Here is a 21,368-nt window from a genome sequence, read left to right as displayed (position 1 = left end):
TTTATTTTTATTTATATGCTGTCTGTAACTGTAAAGTGCTATGTAGTATGAATAGGTATACAAAAGCAGAAGAACATGTCTTTGTAATCCACAACCATTATTTCTCAGAGATTATTCATATACCTGGATTTTGAAATACATGAAAGAAAATTGAACAATTTATAATATGTAAACTATCCACATCATGTGATTTTTTTTCCCATTACCCATAAATCATGTCTATTTTTAAAACATTCTATAAAAATTATATCTGTGGCAAATTGAAGGATAACATCAAATTGTTTAGAATGTACTATTTAGTTCAATATACTTAACAAACATATTCAAATGTAGTTTTGAGAAGAAAACAACACTTGCTTTAGAATCAGATAATCTGGGGAACAGAAAGGGACCTTAGAAATCATTTTGTCTGGAAGGGTCAAGTGATTCTCTGAGGTTCATACAACTTTATATGAAACATCTTTCTGCCAAACTTCATAAAAAATTTCTATCAACATTTCTTTTGAGCATAAAAGAAACATATTTTGCTTTTTTGACAGTTTGTCAGGATGTCAATAATGTCTGTAAATCCAAATCCTTAGGGAAACAAAGATGAGAAAAAGGAAACTCTTCTATAACGGCAACCACAATGTCCACACACACATAGGGGACAGACATGGACCTAGTTAGGGTTGACACAGCTCACTGCCCTCAGAACGATCATTCCTTGGACATTGGTAGCTGGAACCTCTTGAATTTTTCATGGCTAAATCTAGCCAGACACCAGATGGTTTGCTTTTTGTACATGACCTTATTGAAGGCAATTAGATTATTTGTGCAATAGCAGAATTGTTAGACACAAGAGTCAATCTTCAGTGTAAATGCTTTTCTAGATGACATATTCTTAAAATAAAAGTGTAACTTCTTAATGTACGCTTTTCTCTTGATTTCCATGTGCCAGAATTATTGAATCCACTTTGCTGAAAATTTGAAAGAAAATAACAGTTAGAAATACAGCTTCAGTACAAACATAAGCCTATAATTAAAAAATGTTAAATAACTATCATTGGCGGGGTAGTGGTGGGTTAAGCATTTAATGTTTTCTTTCTACTGCATTCATCACTATGGCTTTTGGTCAGACACCATAAACACAAAGTTACCAATGCCTGGTACTTGTACTTATGAGATGTCTTGAGAGTCGTGTCTTGACAACTGATACGTACTATAAAAAAGGCAATGCCTGTGGAGTGCACCTAGACAGGGAGGAAGATACAAAGATTTCTGAGTATTCTGGTAATCATATCTCCCAATCCATGCCATGGATTTCTAGAAGACTGAAAGTTTCAGATTGTCACCATGCACACCAAGGCCTTTGATACAATACTGGATCATAATAAGTCTGCTAAATTAGGAAGAAAACAGAATATGAGAACTGGCTGGGGAAAGCAGGAAATAGAAAGCAAAGTGTGAATATAATTAGGTTTGTTCTTATAATTGATACTGCAGCCTGATGGAACGTGGGTTTCTGAGTATTTCTCAGAACATTTTCCAGATGCAGCCTCCCAGTACCTCATTAACATCACACATTTGTCATTAAATTCCATATTTTGGATCCCATGGAAGAATCCCACATGCTCCTCTTTTATTCACCACACCAGTAAGATGTCAGGGAACTTGCCCCCATGTAGGGCTGTTGACCTGGTATCCAATATCACCTCGGTTATTCTATGTACCATTGAATTAAAAAATAAAATGCTGACACTGGTTATTAAAAACTACTCAAGTTTCATAGGATTTTATTTTACTATCTTAGTGTACATTGCACATAGCTTTAAGATCAACTTTTAAAGTTTTCACACTGTTTAAAGAAAATGAGTTAAAAATGCCAGTCCTTAGTGTTTTCTTCTCATATCATTTATGACAATTAAGAGCACATTAAAAAATACTTAGATGCTATATTAATATAAAATTATATAGAACTAGCTCTAAACCTTGCATTTAAAAATAACATTAAAGGATTTGTGTAATCACTAAATTAGGTACAAAATTATATTTCAGTGCAAAAATAATAGGTCATTCACAGAAATGGACTTCAAGTCAAGCACTTATTTGAACAAAGAAGATCTTTATTTTTGTTTGGAAAAAATAAAAAAACTTCCCGAATTAAGTGGCTTCATTATTTAGTTGTATTATGTCTGGTCTGATATCAGGCGACAATAATACATGTTGACTGATTTTATACTTTAAAACACTATGATAGTATAACTACCTTCAGCTGAATTCTTAACTAAGTATAATTAATAAAATACTTTTTACTTTATTACTTTATTTAAGTATTTTTTACTTTATTTACTTTACATTTATTGAAATGAAAATCTTCATTTCAACAACATCAAGTGCTCATTATTATTTGTAAAAGTGATCATTTCTTAAAGTGCTTAACACTTACCCATAACTTTAGAGTAGCAAGGTTCACAGTGTATTGTCCGTCTATAAATCCAAATACTGTCACCTGCTTGTAGGTTTTCCAAAGGCTGTTGACATATTTCACACTTTAAAAAAAAAAGATATATGAAGTTAACATGTATTATACATGGCGTCTAGATTCTTAGTGCAACAGGATAGAAAAGCCCTTTCACTTCATTCAGTACCGTCCTACACAGTAATGCTCAGATGAAAGAGAACCCACAGGGATTGTGAGAATGTACTTGTCCAGAAGCCAAACATTGAACTTTTCAAACAAACTCTCACAACATCTCGCTACGCTGAAAATGTGCATTTCAGGGCATATTAGCACCGGAACTTCTATTTAACTCACAACAGAGTAGATATAATTTTTCAAAAATGGGTTAATGCCAACAACAAGATCACCACTCAATATCTCAAACAAAAACATAAAGCGTATCGCTTGCTTGCTAAGGACAAATTATGTTGTCTGCTTAGAGTCTCACTGGACAAAACAGACCTGTGATCTTAAATAGGCTTTAGGGAACAGTTTGTTTTGCATTGTGTTGGTTATGGAGGTAGAAAAATGTTGACCTGTGTTCTTTGGAAACAAGTTCACTGCTGGATGGCTGACTTTCAGGCATGAGGCTGTTACTGATTGGATGGCTTTCAGAGGTGAGTTCACTGCAGCAAATTGTCATTGATCAATTCAACATGCTTAAACAAGTCCAGGTGGTTCTCTATTATCATGGCTATAAGACTAATACCTCTTTTCCGAGGAATGTGGCGACATTTTTATTCTCAGTAGTATTTTATAATTAAACCAAAAATGGAAATAAATCATCCAAAATACAATAAATGGGGCGCCTGGGTGGCTCAGTGGGTTAAGCCTCTGCTTTTGGCTCAGGTCATGATCTCAGGGTCCTGGGATCGAGGCCCGCATCGGGCTCTCTGCTCAGTGGGGAGCCTTCTTACCCCCCTCTCTCTCTGCCTGCTTCTCTGCCTACTTGTGATCTCTCTCTCTGTCAAATAAATAAATAAAATCTTTTTAAAAAATACAATAAATGGAAATTATTGTTATTTACAAAAAAATAAATGGGAGAATTATTTTATTTTAAAGTTTTCTGCATAATAACTTTCAATAAAGATCTGTGGACTAACTTTTGTTTTATTGAGTAAATTTTCACAACTAAAAGGAAATTTCATTTTCCCATAATTAATTGTGCAAATTTCACATTTTACTTTATATGGAATTCTATAAATTGTGGCCTAAAATTTGACTTTTCTTCTCAAAATGAGGCATCATATATCTGATTGCTATGTGTCACTGTCTAAAAGCAAATTGAAGGAGAAGCAATCAGTTGTCTAAAGAATTACAGGTGCTTGATCACATTAGGTAATTTATAACAACCACAGAAGGTCAGCACAGAAAGGACACTTGGATTTAGGCAAATGATTCTTAAATTGGTTGCCCTTGGATCTATCCAAGGAGCTTTTAAAAATACCAATGCCCAGGAATCTTTGAGAGTTTTTTATTTAACTGGGACTGGTCCTAAGCAGTCTATTTTTCTCCTAACTGCCCCCAGGTGATTATAATGTACAGCCAAGTTGAGAACCACTAGTCTAGTCAGCTACCTCATTTAACAGAAAAGGAAACTGAAGCCAAGCTAATTAGGGGCTGGTCCAAAATGACAGTCACAGCTTGTGGAAGTGAAAACTTGTCCTCAGGCCTTCAGACTCCCAATCCAGTGCTCATCCAGTTACACCAACAACTGTCATGTTGACCTACCCAATATTATTGTGAGAAGCAAAAGAAATGGCATATGAGCACAAACTGAAGCATTCTTCTACATAAGCTTTATTTTTATTACACTAAGCCACAATTAGTTACAACTAACCATGTTCTCAAAAGCAGACTGAGTTTCAACTATTAAGCCTATCAGTCCTAACCGCATGCCTCATGTAAAAAGTTGCTAGGTTTCTTCTCAAAAATTTCTTTTTCTTTTTGGATTTTGTGACTTTTTTATGCAATGTATGATTCATTAAAATGTTGCAAAAGCTTTTATAAAGAGGACAAGTGTTTATATTTTTACAGATTTAAATCTCTAGGGTAAGAGTAATAAATGTGTCAGTAATCAACTCTAAGCCTAAAGCCAAGATAGCAATTATAAACCTTTGAGGTTCAAGCTGCAGAACTCTGAGAAATATTTAAGTAGTGCATTATTAATGTGGATGAGAGTGTTTCTGAAGGCCTTAACTTCATCTCATGTATTTCATTAAATAATTATTTTTATTCCAGCCATCATTATGCAGTTTTACATTTCATTAACTATAATAAACATGTCCTTACCTTGAAGCAAGTGGAATGGCAGCAAATTTGTAATTCATCTAAAATCATTTTTGTTTCTGTGCCCAAAGGTTTCCGGCAATAAGTACACATATCTCTTTCAATGATAGACCTATAGGGATGTAAGGAATTACAAATAAATTTGTCATCATGCAAGAGATGGATGTTTTCCCCATAAAGTCATGTAGAAACGATATGTTAATTTTGTTGATACTTTGTGTAAAATCAAGAAAAGTTTGGGACTTACTTATTCTATTGATAGAATTGATTCTTCTAGTTACCTCAAAATATCAAAGAATTAACATGAAGGAAAGTCTCAAATTATTAATTCATTAGCAATCAAGGGTGCATCTGGGCAGGGCAAAGATGTTCACAGTTTCTTAATTGAACTAGGTCATGATTACCCCTTGAAGCTAGAAGAGGTTTTGAATTATTAATTTGCATATATCATAGAAAAAATTATACAGTAGATTAATATAAAATTTTAGGTCTCGAAACATTCAATAGGACAAAAATACAAATCCACTCAAAAATATTCTGGTAAATTCACAAATGATGGGTCCATATTACCCCAGACTCGAGGGTCTACAGTCCCCATAATGTTCCCCTACAACTGCCTATAATCTCTTGGTGTCTTTTAAGACTCAGAATACAGGGCTAGCTTTCATGACCAAATTTATGTTCTCCAATAAGAAATAACCCACAAATTTGATGAGGAAAAGAGTTTTGTTATTTATTTTCAAAAAATAGTGTCCAATAACATGAACCACAGATACGATCAGCAAGTCCCAAAGACCTCGGGCCAGCACCTTACAAAAGGCCAACAGCTCTGTAATTCTTTTCCTTTGGGAAGGTACTAGAACTGTCTTATGTAAAAACCTTGCAAAGTTTACTAGTTTCAGGGTATTAGCAGGCAGGCCTGAAATTTCCATAGTAGAATATACAATGGGGTGATAAAATAAAAATATCCAATACTGGGTACCTGGGGGGCTCAGGCAGTTAAGCTTCTGACTCTTGGTGTTGACCCATGTCATGATCTCAGGGTCATGAGACGGAGCCCCACTTTGGGCTCCATTCTCAACGTGGAGCCTGCTTGACTCCTTCCGCCCCTCCCTTCCACCCTTCCCCTTTTCCATGCGTGCTTCTCTCTAAAATAAATATATTTTTTTAAATAACCAATACTTATAGAGTGCTAATCTGCTTTATGCAGGCAGTGTGCTTTCCACGCACTTGGCTCACTTAAACTCATTTATTTTTCACCACATGTCTTGAAAAGCAGGTACTACTATTTTTACATCAGCTTACAGAAGAAGAAACTAAAGCATAGAAGGGTAAGAAATTTGTTCCAGTCATGCAGCTAGTTGAGTGGCAGCAGCAGGATTTGAGTGAAGGCAGTGTGGCTCCAGAGTCCCTGTGCTACCTAGACCTGCCCACGAAGACTATCAGACTCCCTGTGGAAAAGTGAACTAGTCATGCCCGGGAGCCTTGATCCTAGGATCAAGCCCAGGACCAGAAGCAGAGAGGAGGGAAAATGAATGGAAGGAGGAGATAGGAGAGAAGATTCAAGTAGAAGAATACTGTCTAATTTTATACTTTGGGTCATTCTAAGCCATGTCTTCCTAGTCCTTATGTATATCAATAAATATTTTCCTCTTTCAATTAACTCTAAAGGTACTTGGGTATATATTCCTGGCAAGCACTTTCCTATGTATAACTCATATACATCCATACATATGTACACACACACTTAAATTTCCCCTGTAAGACGGCAAGCTCTTGAAGAGTAGAAAACAGGCACTCTCTACTCTATTTCCATTCCAGAGGCATTGAGGGAGGAGCTGGGAATATAAAGAAGAGTGAGATGGTCTCCTTCTTTTCATGAGGGCAGCCAAGTGTATGATTCGATGATCACAGCATATTATGGATAGATGGAGAGAATTAGGAGACCGTGGCCCACGAAGCAACTATTCCCCAGCATGGAGTCAGGGAGGTCTTGCTGGAAAAAGTGCCACATGAGTTAAAGCTTGAAGACAGAGGGGACTTCAAGGTGAGTTCAGCGAGGCGTAGAGGGACAGGAGAGAGGAATTCAACAGAGTGAACAGGATATACCCAAGAGGGTATCTGGAGTCATTAAACATCAGTTAATATTCAGAAGGAGCAAGTTCTAAAGGCCCTTAAATAATTGTGCAAAGGAATTAGTCTTTATCTTGTAAAGGGGGAAGCCACTTTAAATGGGATTGAAATGCTTAGATAAGAACTCTGGGGATTCACCTAATTTCACACAATAATCAACAAAAAAAGTTGCTTGGCTGGTCTTACAGAGAATTGACTTTTGCTCTGAGGACTAAGAAAAATTTCAAGGACCACTTGAGTAACAGAACTGAAATTCTTCACATTAAGAGCAATGCTTTTGTGAAGAATGTTTTCCTTCCTTAAGTTAATAATAACAATATGAGCCAAGAGAAAGCCCTGATGTTGGTATTGTCCTTATTAAGATCATACTGTTAGTCAAAGACCTTTTTCAAAGCATTATGAAAAAAAAAAAAAAAAAAAAAACCCAAACCTTGTTTGTTTGTTTGTTTTTTTAATTTGTTGTGGTTTTTAGTTATCTAGACAGTATTTGTAGTTCTAATGCTTGCAGGGATGACTTTATTCCTCAAGGCAGTGTGACTTAAAGGCAAGACGCTAGAAAGATCACTGGTACTACAAGAACTTATAAAAGAGACAGAAAGGATATAATTTTGATGGCTGGCCTATCTGTGTTTTTTGTAGCAAACAGAGCATTAGTTTTCTTTTTCTGAAAACATTTACTGAGTACCTGCTAGGTGCCAAACACTGCATTACAGGCTGAGGCTGTGCATAAAAATAAGACAAGCCCTCACCCTCATAAGTCATATGTCCAGCCTCTGCTATAAAGAAATACCATCCATAGAATGTTGTACATTTGCACTATAGCTGGTTTTCCGGTGGTTGGGTTGAAATGCTAATTATTTTCATTTTGTCCACTGGAAATCTTCAGGCTATATTCTCATGAGCATCACCTATGTGCCCCACGGAACATTAAACGGTAAAAAAGGATCACCAACAGCAAAAGCCTGGCGTCTCTTTCCCAGAACTAACTTGATATGCACTGTAATCCCTGTCTTGAGAACTGAGAGTGGGCCCAGAGTGGGTCATAGCAGCATATCGACGCAGCGGTGGGTAAGTAAGCTGGGTTTTGAAAACCAGAAGAAGGGAGGGTTGAGGGTGGAGTCAAGTGATGCAATGAAGCCTAGACACTAAAAATGTGGCATTAACAGGGATTCCTGGGAATCAGCAACAGCCTAGGGCCTGGTCTGTGAAGAAGCTGCAAGGTGTGCAAAGCTCTGTTGGAATCAAGTACATCAAGGACATCAAAATCAAGAGCAGCAATAGCCAGGAAGTCAAAGAATTAATTCCTGGTTGCAGAGGTTGTTGTACATTGTTCCATTCGTACACGTATGTAACAGTAACTGTCAGGAGTGCCATCTCTAAGTACAATGGACAACAAGAATCACATATTTCAATAGTATATATATATATATAAATATCAAATGTGAATATAAAATATTATATATGAACATATATGTATGCATACATATATATATACATATACAGTAAAATAAATAAAATATATATTACCTCTAAAAGTGTATATACACACATATATGTCTATATAAGTGTACATACGTCCGTGTAAGTATGTGTGTATACATACTTTTAGGTGTGGAAATACAGACAAACTCACCTGTCTGAAGTTGAATAAACAGTTTGTATGTATTTTCCAGAGATGTTCTCCTGATATCCATCCTTCAGTGATTTACTAGAAACAAACACACATGGACATGTGAGAATTGGGCTATTTCCATAGTCTTTTTGTACACACCGATATGCAGGTGACGAAGCACACACACCTCCTCATGCAGCCTTATTATTCTTCTCTGTGATGTTACCAACATCATGTACTAATGTCTTTTTTTTTTTAATACAGAGAAGATCTAACACACAAGCCACCTCTAAGATGACATAAGTTGACATACCTACTGAAGTAAACAGAGAATAGGGCAAGAGCACAGGGACAAGGGTGAATGGGATAAGAAGTTACTATTTCTTATGAAATTTATACTTGCCCCTCGCTTATTCATTTACGAAAAGAAAGCCACATGTATCTAACAGAGAAAAGGAAATACACAAAGCGCGAACCAGTGTAAGCACCTACGAACCTCACCATTCAGGTAGGGAAGCAGAGACTCTTAGGTAGAAATGCTGTTTTTACTTGAAAACACCCAAAAAAGAATGGTCCAGAATGAAAGCAAAAAAAAAAAAAAAAAAAGTAATTTTAAGTCCTCTTTGTTCCATTTCTCAGACTGCCCCAGTTTGTAAATGTCAGTCTTTCCGGGAGACAAACGGAATCTGGCAATTCACTAACCAGCTGGCCGCTCATAATTGCTTCCCAGTACTTATGCTACCTGGAGTATATTACGGCTGGAAGCAATACATTGCTATTACTTCATACAGTGAGTGGTAATTCTACAACCTTCCCCTGGGATTTGTAAATAGGAAATCTCTCTCTCCCTTCAAACTGCCCACAGGCAGGCAGACTGTTGTCAGAATACATAACCCACAATGCTAAGTAAGAGTTTGCACACATTTGTGCAAGATACATACATATATTATTACTCCCATTTTGTTGATGAGGAAACTGAGATGTGAAGAAATTAAGTATCTTTTGCCAAGACTACATGGTTAGTAAATGATAGAGATTCAATCCCAAATCTGATGCCAGGATTTCCACACTATACCGCAACATCAGTGTACAATTTAGAGAGAATTAGATTCGACAGAAAAATCAAACTTGAAGCTACATTTTACAAGGTAACTTATGTGTGGTTTGAAAAACCCTTTTTGGAAAATTGTCCACTTTCTGACATATAATGAAGTTCCTTGAGTCCTTTCAGGGACCCTTCTCCACAGATACCCTCCCTTCTTTGAAATGGGCTCTGGTTAACACATATGTCACATAGATCATATTTGTAGTCCCCATCAGTATATTACCCCACAGTTAGGCTAATTCTTATTTTTAAACTCCCTGAAATGGAATGAGTTATGAATGAATGACCTTGTTTGATGTTTTCCTCAACATTCATCACCCCAAGCAGCAGATTTTTGGAGATACCAATTCTCTGTAAGTTGAGCCAGAGTGTATCTACTAAAAATAATACCCCCTATTTCAGATTGGAAATAAACAAGAGGAGATAGAACTAGAGTTATTTAATTAAAGTGGGACTTAAAATTACCATAGAAATAATGGAGTCATTTTGTATTGCATGATTTTATAAAGCTTGTTATAGACAAATAGTTACATACAATTATGTGATAACTGACAAATGGTTATCCTATTATGTATACAGTTGTTAAATTCAAGTATTTGGTTCAACCAATGACTATTTATGATTATTTGCCAAAAACTTAACATTGGAGCTATTATAAAGAATTATACGCCTAGAACTTAGTATACTCTTAAATGGTCTTCTAATTGAAAAAAACAAAAAAAAAAAAAAACAAGCTTACTCCAAAATAATAGCATCTCTTCTTACACACAGATTATTTCAAAATTGGAATAAATGGAGCAAAATATTTTAAATAAATTTCCAGTACCTGTTCTCCACATATGTCCTTGTATACACAAAGGTATCCTTTGGTCCTGCATGCCTGGTTTCGGCATTGAAGCTGCAATATGAACCATTTATTTAATGTTTAAAGTTTAGTTACAAGGATAACGAAAATAATTAGGCTGTTATCCAATTCAGTGCAAACAAATAGTGCTTATATATTCCTTTTAAATTATAACTTTTGAAATGTAATTGTTAAAAGGGTATTAACCCACTTCTGCAAAATATCTGCATATCTCCTATTTTATTCTTAGCTTCCACTGTCTTGGCCTACTTCCAGAATGCTATGAAAATTGGTCACTCAGAATATCTGCTGTAGAGCATGAAGATTATTCGGAGTATCTGTATCATACATTTTGGTGTTTGTTTCCCTGGTATCTCATTCATATTTCCAAACCATCTCTTGCCCCACAAACCTCAAAAAGTTGACCTTAATGAACTAACATGATAACATCCATTTTAATGAAAACTTTAAATCTATCTAGAGAATCTCAACACTACTGTCACAAAGAGGCTCTTCAAAAAAAAAAAAAAGGTAAAAATTTCAGGGAAAAATTACATTTGCCTTTTCCTATCCAGATATCAAAACTTCCCAATGACTAAGTTTCTGACTTAATGCCTTTGTGTGAAGCGGTTTACATACAGCCACTGATAAAATTAGAAACTTACGCATTTCAAAGGAGGGGTCAGGTTATATATAAGATGATTTATAAAAACAGGAGAGTAGTCCTGTCATTTGTTTTATAATTGGCTACAGTACCTGAGATTCTTCCTGGCTTCATACGAATGGGCAGGAGTGCCAGTGAGCTGGTTGTTCAAAGCATCCGTGGATCCATTGACTTGGCCATCTAGCCTGGGAAAGCAAACGCGAATATTTGGCATTTCGAAGGCCACTTAGAAGTTTTTTGTTTTTCTTAAATTTGTTCAATTAACATTCTTTACATACAGTGAACCTCATTATATTTTTCTGGTTTCTGTGCAGATACACGAATAGAATTACTCTCCACAGCAACCACTGTCTTACCTTTAAGAATAATCCTCAGGCATGTGTCATATTTTCTAACACTAGGATAGAATACCTTTTCACCAAGGGCAGAAGTCATCTGAAATTGGTTCCAGTAACATTGTCACACCAGCAGTGCCACTGTAGAAAGCTTCTCTTGTATATCTTGAGCTTATCAACTTGATGAAAATTATCCAGGGATTGCTTTTGGAAATTACAGTTTCCATCTTGTTTTTAATGGAAAGCAATATTTTGAGGATTACAGAACCCTGACCTAGATTTCAGTTAACTAAAATATGTCACTATGCTTAACAAAGTGTAGGCATATTTTCTTTTTTCTCTGGAACAGAGGAAAATTTTAAAGCAGAAATAGCTTTAGAATTTTAGCCACTTTTCTCCCTGCAGTTTAGTAAACTCTGATATAGAAGAGATGTGAAAACCAAGAGGATAGTTTTGATCCTAATCAAGCCTTATCATTTTTAAACACGCTGTTCCTTCCATTCCCAGATAGCTCTTAAAGAAGAGGAAAACATTTGTTCGCATATTATCTCTGGCATACAGAAGATCATCTTCAAGTTTTAGGTTGGATGTTTCACAAATCATACAGCTACATTAAAATGCTACTAAGTAATGAGAAAGTAGAATTTACATTAGAAGATTTTCTAACCTGATTATTAGAATATGTCATTCCAGGAATTATTAACCTAACTAGCAGTTGTTTGGAAATATTCAAATCATATCATATACAAAACAAAACCCAATTTTAACAGATAAACTGCTTCAAAGAATAAAGGTTGTCCATGAGTTTGAAATGTGTTTGTACCATCATAGGCAGGATAAAATCAAGTATCACCAGTTAGCAAAATCAGCAAATAAGAAAGGGAAGTAATTTGTAAACAGTATTGTTATGGACTGAATTGTCTCCCCCCAAAATTCATATCTTGGAACCCTAACGCTCAATGTGATTTGCGGACAGAACCTATAAGAAGGTAAAAAAAGGTTAAGTGAGGTCATGGGTGGGGCCATAGGACTTGTGTCCTTTTAAGCAGAGGATGCGACAGAAGAGATGTGCGTGTATTTGTACAAATACAGAGGAGAGGCCATGCAAGGCTGTGAGAACGTGGCCATCTGCATGCCAAGGAGAAAGGCCTCAGTAGAAGCCAAACCTGACAACACCTTGACCTTGGACTTCCAGCCTCCAGAGTTGTTAGAAAATAAATTTCTGTTGTTTAAGCCACTTGGTCTGTGGTATTTTTGTTATGGCAGCCCAGACAGAGTGATAATATGAGTAGCATTTCCTAGTTGTGTTTATGAGATTAATAACAATGCCTTCGTGAAGATTTAATTTTTATAATTGTGAATAAAACCCAAACACTAGTAAACCAATTTGAAATGTGGAACAACAAACTCTTTGATGGATTTTGCTCTGCCACTAGGTTTGGAAGATGACAGACTAATTAAAAAAAGAGAGAGATCTTTTATTTTCGAGTAACTTTGAATGTGTGGAAAAAGTGCAAAGACGATGTGGCCAAGCCGTGTCACCCCTTCACCTAGCTTCTCCTAATACTAATATCATACATAACCATGGTACATTTGTCAAAACTAAGGAATCAACATCAGTACGATACTATTAATTAAACTATAGACTTCATTTGTATTTCATCCATTTTTCCACTGATGTCCTTTCTCAGTTCCAGAATCAGAACCAGGATATATCTTTCACAAAATCATCATGTCTTTCTAGTGTTCTAGGGTCTGTGATTGTTGCCAAGTCTTTCTTTGCTCTTCGTGAGATGGTGATAGATGTTACACAGGAAATTCTATCTTGATGCCAATAAGTGGTGATCTATTTTTTTTTTATTATTATTTAGAACCATAGAAATAGTTAGAAAATACTTTGGCAACCAGTGAAATCACCTGTCGTGCTTTTATTTTTTTATTATTTTTTTTAAGATTTTATTTATTTATTTGACAGACAGAGATCACAAGTAGGCAGAGAGGCAGGCAGAGAGAGAGGAAAGGAAGCAGGCTCCCTGCTGGGCAGAGAGCCCCACGTGGGGCTCGATCCCAGGACCCTGAGATCATGACCTGAGCCGAAGGCAGAGGATTTAACCCACTGTGCCACCCAGCTGCCCCCTGTAGTGCTTTTATTAATGCTACGGGTCTTACCACCAGATATTCTGGTTTAATTAGCTTGAATTGCAGCTTAGGTACTGGGATTCTTTTAAGCCTCTCTGGTGAATCTCACATGCAAGTGAATGTTGAAAACTAACACCTTAGAGGTTGGGCAGCCCAACATCTTACCAAAAAGAGCACTGGTTCTCAAAGTGTGATCCCTGGGTCAGCAGGTGGTTGTGACATGCACTAAAATTTGGGAACCGGTACAAATCAAGTATGCCTTGAATAATCCTCATAAAGGAGAACTCATGACTCACAATGTTTGTTGTTAAAAAACAATTTTATGATTAAGAATCTATTTTTCATTGAAAAAAATTATTGAATTATAACTTCCAATTAATGGTCATAGTTTTGTCTCTTAAATAACAACTCTACAAAATATAAACTCAAACACTGTGTAGGATCTTACAGAATTCTTAATGAAATTGCTCTTGAGAAAATGTTTCCTGCAGTGGAAATTCACCCTGAAAATTTACCTATCTGGAACCCTCATGCATTGCCAACGAGAGTATAAAATTGTACAGCTGATCTGAAAAACAGTCTGGCAGTTCCTAAGATAGTTAAACACAGATTTACTATACAATCTAGCAATTCCACTCCTAAATATATACCCAAGAGAAATGAAAAGATACCCATCCCCCGAAAAAGCTGTGTATACAGCATTGTTCACAATAGTTGAATACAACCCCAAAGTCAAAAACAATTCAAATGCCCATCAATTGATGAAGGAACAAAATGCTGTTTAGCCATACAATGGAATAAGTACCATTTGGGAATAAAAAGACGAAGTACTGATATATGTTATAATATGGATGAATCTTGAAAACATTACAAAAAGTGAAAGAAGCCAGTCATAAAGGACCACATACTGTATGATTCCACTTATATGAAGTGTTCAGCATAGGCAACTCACAGAGACAGAAAGTAGATTAGCAGTCACCTAGGATGAAAGGTTGGGGAGAAAACTATGTGTGACTGCTAACGATATGGGGTCTCTTTTTGGTGACAAATATGTTCTAAAATGGATTGTGGTGATGGTTGCATACCTGCATGCATATACAGATTAGGAACATATATTTACTCGGACATTCAATTACTATACAAAGTGAATGCATTCCTAAAGTGAATCAAGTCTGTTTAGCACATTGGCCCAAGACTCTTATCTAGATTTCCATCGTCTTACTAGATTAAACTTGGCAGCCTGACGTTAAATACCATAAAACAATTTCAATGGATAAACATCTATGCCCCTACAAACTTTATAAATCTCTTTTGCATAAAGAATAAAATTCTTATTAAAAGCCCACTATTTTGTATCATATGTGTTAGGGTTTACTTCTACAAAATGTCAAGGTCTTAAGCTCTTGTAAAAATTTCAAATTTTAAATATTTTTTTAAAAAGTACTCTATTGTAAAAATCGTAAGAGAGGATTTGCTGCCATAACACTTGGATTCATCCTACCTCTCTGGCTTAGTAACCTTCCACACTTAGTCAAGTCTCTTACTCTCTGTGAATTTTCTCAAATTTTTTTCTATTCGAGATTTACCCATTCACCCATTTTGACAGTCCTTTTTGCAGCCAGAATCCATTCCATGGGTACAAAAGTTGGGCCTAGAGATTTCTTCTTTCCACTCTTTTCTGGGTGAAAATTTTTATTATGATGGTTGTGTCAGTGCCGGGTGGGGGTGACATTTTCCATTTAATTTTTAGATAGTAGAACCATGAGAAATTGTACATATACAGGATAGTGATAGAACTGAAGGAGAATAAACACCACCTGAAAACAGAATTCAGGGATCAACAAATGTCTTGTAATGGTGGTGTTAAGGCATCTGGATGTAGACACCGATTGTGCTGATTCCCATCTCCCTGGGGAAAGAGTGGGTGTGTTTGCAAATATTTCTGTCATCATTGGATTATGGAAGGCAGGAGACACAGATGAAATTGCTGGAAAGGAAAGGAGACTGTGCACCTTATTTTCAACCATGGTGTTTTCCATCTACACACCATCTTTAATGCAGATGGCCAAACCTATACTGCCTTGCTTTAGGAGGCCAAACAGACACAGAAAGCTAAAGTAAGCTCCAGGTATGAGGAGGCAAAAACTGGGAGGCAGCAAAAAATCTTAGTTATCGAATAGATACCGAGTAGAGAATAAGGAAGCCAAGAGGCAGAAGGAAGACTGGGAGGAAAACTGGGATGAGCCAAAATTCAGGGAGTAGCTGAGTTACAGTAATGATAAGGAACTAGGGTTAGTGTTCAGGGATTCCTGATGGAATGTTCTCTGGCCAAGAAGGAACAATCTTCCAGTTCAGGTCTCTATGAGACCTGGGCATGCTACCATTCCTGCTCTTAAAGTTCCATACAATTTCATTTCTTCATTAATCCTTCCAATAAAACCCATTTTGTGAAAAAGCCACACTGAAATTGGACCATCTTTCAAATCATATTAAATGAGACATTCCCTAAGCATACATGATCATTTACTTGTAATTTTTTTTTTACCTTGATCACTTCCTTATAATAGTCAAATTATCTGGAAGACTGGTTAATTGTAAGCCCAATCCTATTCTCAAAATAATAGATGTTTTTCTAAGATAAACAGATCCTACTGAAAATTTACCCTCCCTCATTTTATCAAAGGCTTTTTTGTGATCACAAGAAGAGAAGACAGAAGATGATGTAGGGAATTAAGGGAAAGAAGGAAACTACCCATTAGATGCAGTCTTTTTTAGACATTATGGGGAAAAAGTGACCCAGATCTTTTTTGCTTTTCCACTCTCCACACAATATTGACAATATCATTTCTTTGCATACAAATTTTTTACTAGAAAAGACAACTGCACCTTACAAAGGTAAAAAATAAGAACCTATAGGTTTTGGGTCTCCTATATGTGTGTGGGAGGATTACAAAACATGGAAAAAAATTTTAATTCTTTCTTAAACAGTCTGTAACAACAATGAAGTAAAACTTCTATAAGCTATACTTTCCCTTTAAAAAAAAAAGGACAACAGTTTTAATGCCATTATACTCTGTGGTGTAAAGAAATTTCAAAACTAGGTCCTGTTTTGTAGCTGTGATGAATTTGTGCATTCTTTTAGCACTAGGTATCCAAGGAAGAGAGTCCCAGAGTGCTTTCTGCACCACTGAAAAACTACCAAGCAACAAAAAGTAAAAATAAATCTTCACAGCCCAAGTGCAGAGCTTTGAATTTCCATGATGTCTTTTACATGAAGGAATTGAATAGAAGGCTCTTTGACAGAAATTCCAACAGAATTTGAATTCTGTTAACTTTTTTCCATATCAACTATTAATTTTTGTATTTCAGTAGCATTTATAACTAAATACCATAATATGACTCCTCAGCAAATCTTCTAAGATTTAAGATTATATAATTTATGTAGACTTATATGGGATTGATAACAAAAAAGTAAATTATAATAACTCTTACCTTCCATTTTTGTTTTTAGGCACATTAGAATTTACTTCAATTACATTTTTCAGGTCTTGGTCTCTATAGGAGAAAAATATAATTAACATGTATGATATATATATGTATAAATATAAAATATGTATATCATATGGGACATTGGAAATCTGACATTGAGTTAATTGATCTATACAACTCATTTATAAAAGTACTGATTATGTGTGATAGAGAAATAAAGAACTAATGTTTTAGTAGTTTTAAGAAACCTGGTATGAAAATAGACAACCAATTTATAGTCCCATTAAGTTAACATTTAATGATTAATAACTTTGTGTCACAAAGTACTAACTATGTATTTTCACATGGATGATTTCATTCAGCTGTCACAAAATCCTGCAGGACAGCATCTGGGGCTCAGGAAGGCTAAGTGAATTTTCCAAGGTCAATTAACTAATTTGTAAAAGAGTCAAGATTTGAGGCCAAGCCACCTGCCCATCTGAAATCAATTCTTGGATATTTAATTAGAGACTTCATTCCAGCTTTGTAGATCACAGAAACATGAAACCTAAAATTTTAGTAAACAATTCATAATGCGGAGGATAAATGGGACAATTAGATTCTTGAATCTTGAGCTACAGTAATGATCTGATATACTTTCATGATATCAATATCCTCTAGTATGTTATTTATACATTAGTTATTCATATATTTGGTTTCAACACTGGTGGTTCTTGATTTTTTTTCCCCCATGAGTTTGGAAAAGCCTTTGTCCTGAACCCAATTGATTAGGAGGCTTTTAGGAGTCAAAACAATGAAGTCATCTCTTTCCCTATTTCCTTGTTAATCAACCTTCCTAATCTTCTTTTTGTAAACTAGACTAATCATACCTAATTTCATCAGGTTGTGGTGAGAATGAATGAGCTAATGTAAATAAAAGTCATGGCACAATGCCCCAGTCATGGATGAACTGAATAAGCCTAAGTAAATAATTACTAGAAGTTTGGTGACACAGCAGTAGGCACCATTGATTCCAATATTTTGACGGACTACCTTTCCATTTTTACTTCCGCTCTAATTTTTTTTCACCTTTTTAATTAGCATTAGTTTTCATAAATCTCCCTTCTCATGATTATGAATTGTAGATTTAAATAAGATTATTGTACATGGAATCAGAGTATGGATTATCACTCCTGAAATTAATATTGGTAAGGATGAAAAATACTATAAAAAGTTCTTGCAGTGTAACAAGATGTAATGCTCTTTTTACATAACATCCAAACCATCAATAATTGATCAATCTGTAAATTAAGCAGCATTCCATAGCCACACTTAAAGTTCACATTTAAAATACTAGCTGCATAATTTTGAAAATGTAGAAATTAGTTAGATTATCTTTTCATGCGAATTATAGTCAGGAAAACATGTTAATTAATACATGTCAAAAGCACAAGATTTCAGAAGTTAGCTCAGAAGTGTCGCAATCCTTTGATGCTGCAGTCTGAATGATGTAAAATTCAGAACTTACTCCCTCAACATAACTGCTAGAACCATGTAAGGAAACCTCCCAGATCACATCGTTCAAATTTGGAAATGGAGACAGAAGGCTTTTGTTGACACCCTGATGGTCCTTGGCCCCAAATTATTAGAGCTACATCCTTGGCCCCAGGGACCACTGTACTATTTTAATAACCTGGCATTAAATGGTCCTCCTTTTATCATTTTAAAATAATACTTTACCTAATACTTGGGGGGTAATGAAAGAAAATGAAAAAATGAACCATAATGTTATATAATCCACTCTCTTAGGAGTGCCAACTGGGATGGTTGGCAGTAGTAAATAGTGAGATCACCAGAACTGTGAATCTTGGAGGAATTAGAATGTTGTCCCAGCAAATGATTCTCCTTCCACTACTAACCTAGGATGAACTGAGTGCCATTTTTTAAGGACACTGGTGGTTTTCACTACAACTTGGGAGTAGAGTCTCATTACCATGGCCTTACATGGCCTTGTACATGGAAGATTCTCCAAACATATTGAAATAGGAAATTAAGCTTAAATTCTCTTTTTCTACTTCCCCAGGGGAAATCTTTAACTACATTACCTAGCTCTGGGAAAAGCTTAAAATATTAAAGGGGCCCCAAGGGGAAGACATTAGACTCTGAAACTTTAAGGCAGTCAGCTCTACCCACATCTAGACACAGTGTGCACCATGACCTTGTAGAAAAGATCAGTAAAGGCAGTGATGGGTATTTCATCTCCATTGGTGTCAGTCACCCAGAACCTGCCTTACCTCACCCCCAAATTACATATATTTCTTTTTTATATAGAGCTCTCAACTCTGGCTTTGTTTCCTTGTTTTGGGATGTTGTTACAGGTCAAATTGTGTTCTCCCACCAAATTCGTATGTTGAAGTCCTAATGCTAGTATGGTCAGAAAGTGACCTTCTTTAGAGATAGGGTCTTCACACAGGTCATCAAGTTCAAATGAGGTCATTGGAGTGGGCCTTAATCCAGTTGGACTGGTGTCTTTACAAGAAGAGGAAATATGGTTGAAGACACACACAGATGAAAGACAACGTGAAGATACAGGATAAAGGCAATCCTCAAGAAGCCAAGGAGAAAAACATAGTCTTCTTTCTCAATCTTCAGAAGGACCCAATCCTACAGACATCTTATTCTTGGACTTCCAGCCTCTAGCACTGTGAGAAATTTTCTATTTTAAGCCATTCTGTCTGTGGAATGTGTTATGACAACCCTAGAAAACCAACGGAGATCTGCTTCTGCCCTCACAACACAATTACATTTAGTTTGTTAGTCTGATCCTGGACATCCTCACTTTTGCTGGTACTTTCCATTTGTTCCTGGCTGCTGCAGATACCGGATCTCTGTGTATCCTCCCACCCTTGCCTCGGGACCCAAGCATTTTTGGATCCCAGCTATCATGAGGGAGAACAGGAATGAGTTTGGGCCTGAGGAAGAATAAGAAGTTAGCAGGTCTAATAAGTACAAGTAGGTAACTCAAAATTGGAACCTATGCACATCTTCAAAGAAGCATGCTCCCAAATTGATGTAATTATGAACCATTGAGTAGGCAATATTATTAGTGGTTTCATAGAATTTTTGGTGTTTTTATTAAACAGCATCACATATCAACTTTGATAGAGTGAATTATAAGATTTTATTCTGAATAATCTATACCAATATTTAAAGCAAGATGAAAAGTTCCAGATTATGAAAAGCACAGAATGTGTATTTGCTGTGGTTGTTCACCTTGACTGATGTCATCAGCTAGATCTGAAGATCCAATAAAAGAAGTTCAAATTGCCCATAAACTGCTCAAGTTGAAGGATATAAAAATAAATTTTCACTCTTTAATTAAGAACATATCTACTGCATCCTGTCTTTTACACTATGGCAGAAAATGAAACACTGTGAGCCAAAGTGTGACAAGAGGATTTTTATAGAAGCCCAGAGCCAGGCAGCAGGGTGGAGCAAAAGCTTGATTGTGAACCCCTCCATGGCCGTTGCAGTGGAAGGAAGACCTGTGTACATTTATGAGCAGTTGGAATTAGCTCCAAGGAAAGTTCTCTGTGGACACAGTGAGAAATGCTAAAAAGAAATTTTAACCTTTGCAACTAAAAAGATTTTTTTAATGTAGATTTGAAAATTTGGGGGATGGGGAAGGAGTCATCTGTTATGTAGTGTCACAGCACAACTTTTCAATATAAGCCATTTATCCTTGCTATAGTAATGTAATTTGTTTTCCACTGTCTCATTAAGGAAGATGACACATCCCTTACAGATCAGATTAAGAAAAAAATAGGTATTACTATGTCTGGTATTATACAACTTCTCTTGAGATAAGCTCTGCCTGAGAGAAAGTTAACAGCTCACTCACCACTGCTCTTCCTCTCTCATGAGGGTGTGGGAGGTATTTATTAAAAGCTGCAATATGTTTCTCTCTCTACAGCTTACTTAAATTGCTTTTGTAGAGTACCAAACACATTTGCAAAATTAAGAGCCTCCATATAAAAAATTTACTATGGCAGTTCTTTTGTGCCAAGAACTAAATCTTAGGCATTAAGCTTTAGTTCAAAGGGAATATTTGGCTCTCTGAAAGGAGTATAGAATACAGTGAGATAACTGGTATAATTCTTCAGTTCTGTTGACACAGCAAAATGGGCTCAATTTATATATATTTCTTTTCAATGAGAGAGGCTTTAATATTTTATATTTAAGAAATTAACATGTGCATAGAGAAATTGGACAACATAGGTATGTTAAATATAAGATG

The 21,368-nt window shown here is 35.9% G+C and overlaps 1 protein-coding gene across 8 annotated transcripts in view; it reads right to left on the bottom strand.

The window, feature by feature from the left end:
• Positions 1-612: 612 nt before the first annotated feature.
• The window catches only part of SCEL (sciellin), a 104,622-nt gene continuing 83,866 nt past the window's right edge, over positions 613-21,368 (bottom strand). For 7 of the 8 annotated variants that reach the window (XM_047720185.1, XM_047720183.1, XM_047720186.1 and 4 more), the window contains 8 exons: positions 17,096-17,158; positions 11,222-11,314; positions 10,448-10,519; positions 8,538-8,612; positions 4,775-4,883; positions 2,429-2,531; positions 1,203-1,232; positions 613-959 (listed from right to left, as the gene is read on the bottom strand). In XM_047720185.1, coding sequence (XP_047576141.1) covers positions 943-959; positions 1,203-1,232; positions 2,429-2,531; positions 4,775-4,883; positions 8,538-8,612; positions 10,448-10,519; positions 11,222-11,314; positions 17,096-17,158 — 562 coding nt within the window. In that variant the 3' untranslated portion in view covers positions 613-942. The remainder of the gene's footprint in view (positions 960-1,202; positions 1,233-2,428; positions 2,532-4,774; positions 4,884-8,537; positions 8,613-10,447; positions 10,520-11,221; positions 11,315-17,095; positions 17,159-21,368) is intronic. The other variant, XM_047720187.1, reaches the window with a different exon arrangement.

Source organism: Lutra lutra, chromosome 3 (assembly GCF_902655055.1).
Source record: "Lutra lutra chromosome 3, mLutLut1.2, whole genome shotgun sequence".
NCBI classification, from domain to species: Eukaryota; Metazoa; Chordata; class Mammalia; order Carnivora; family Mustelidae; genus Lutra; species Lutra lutra.
This window is presented reverse-complemented; position numbering and strand designations above follow the sequence as displayed.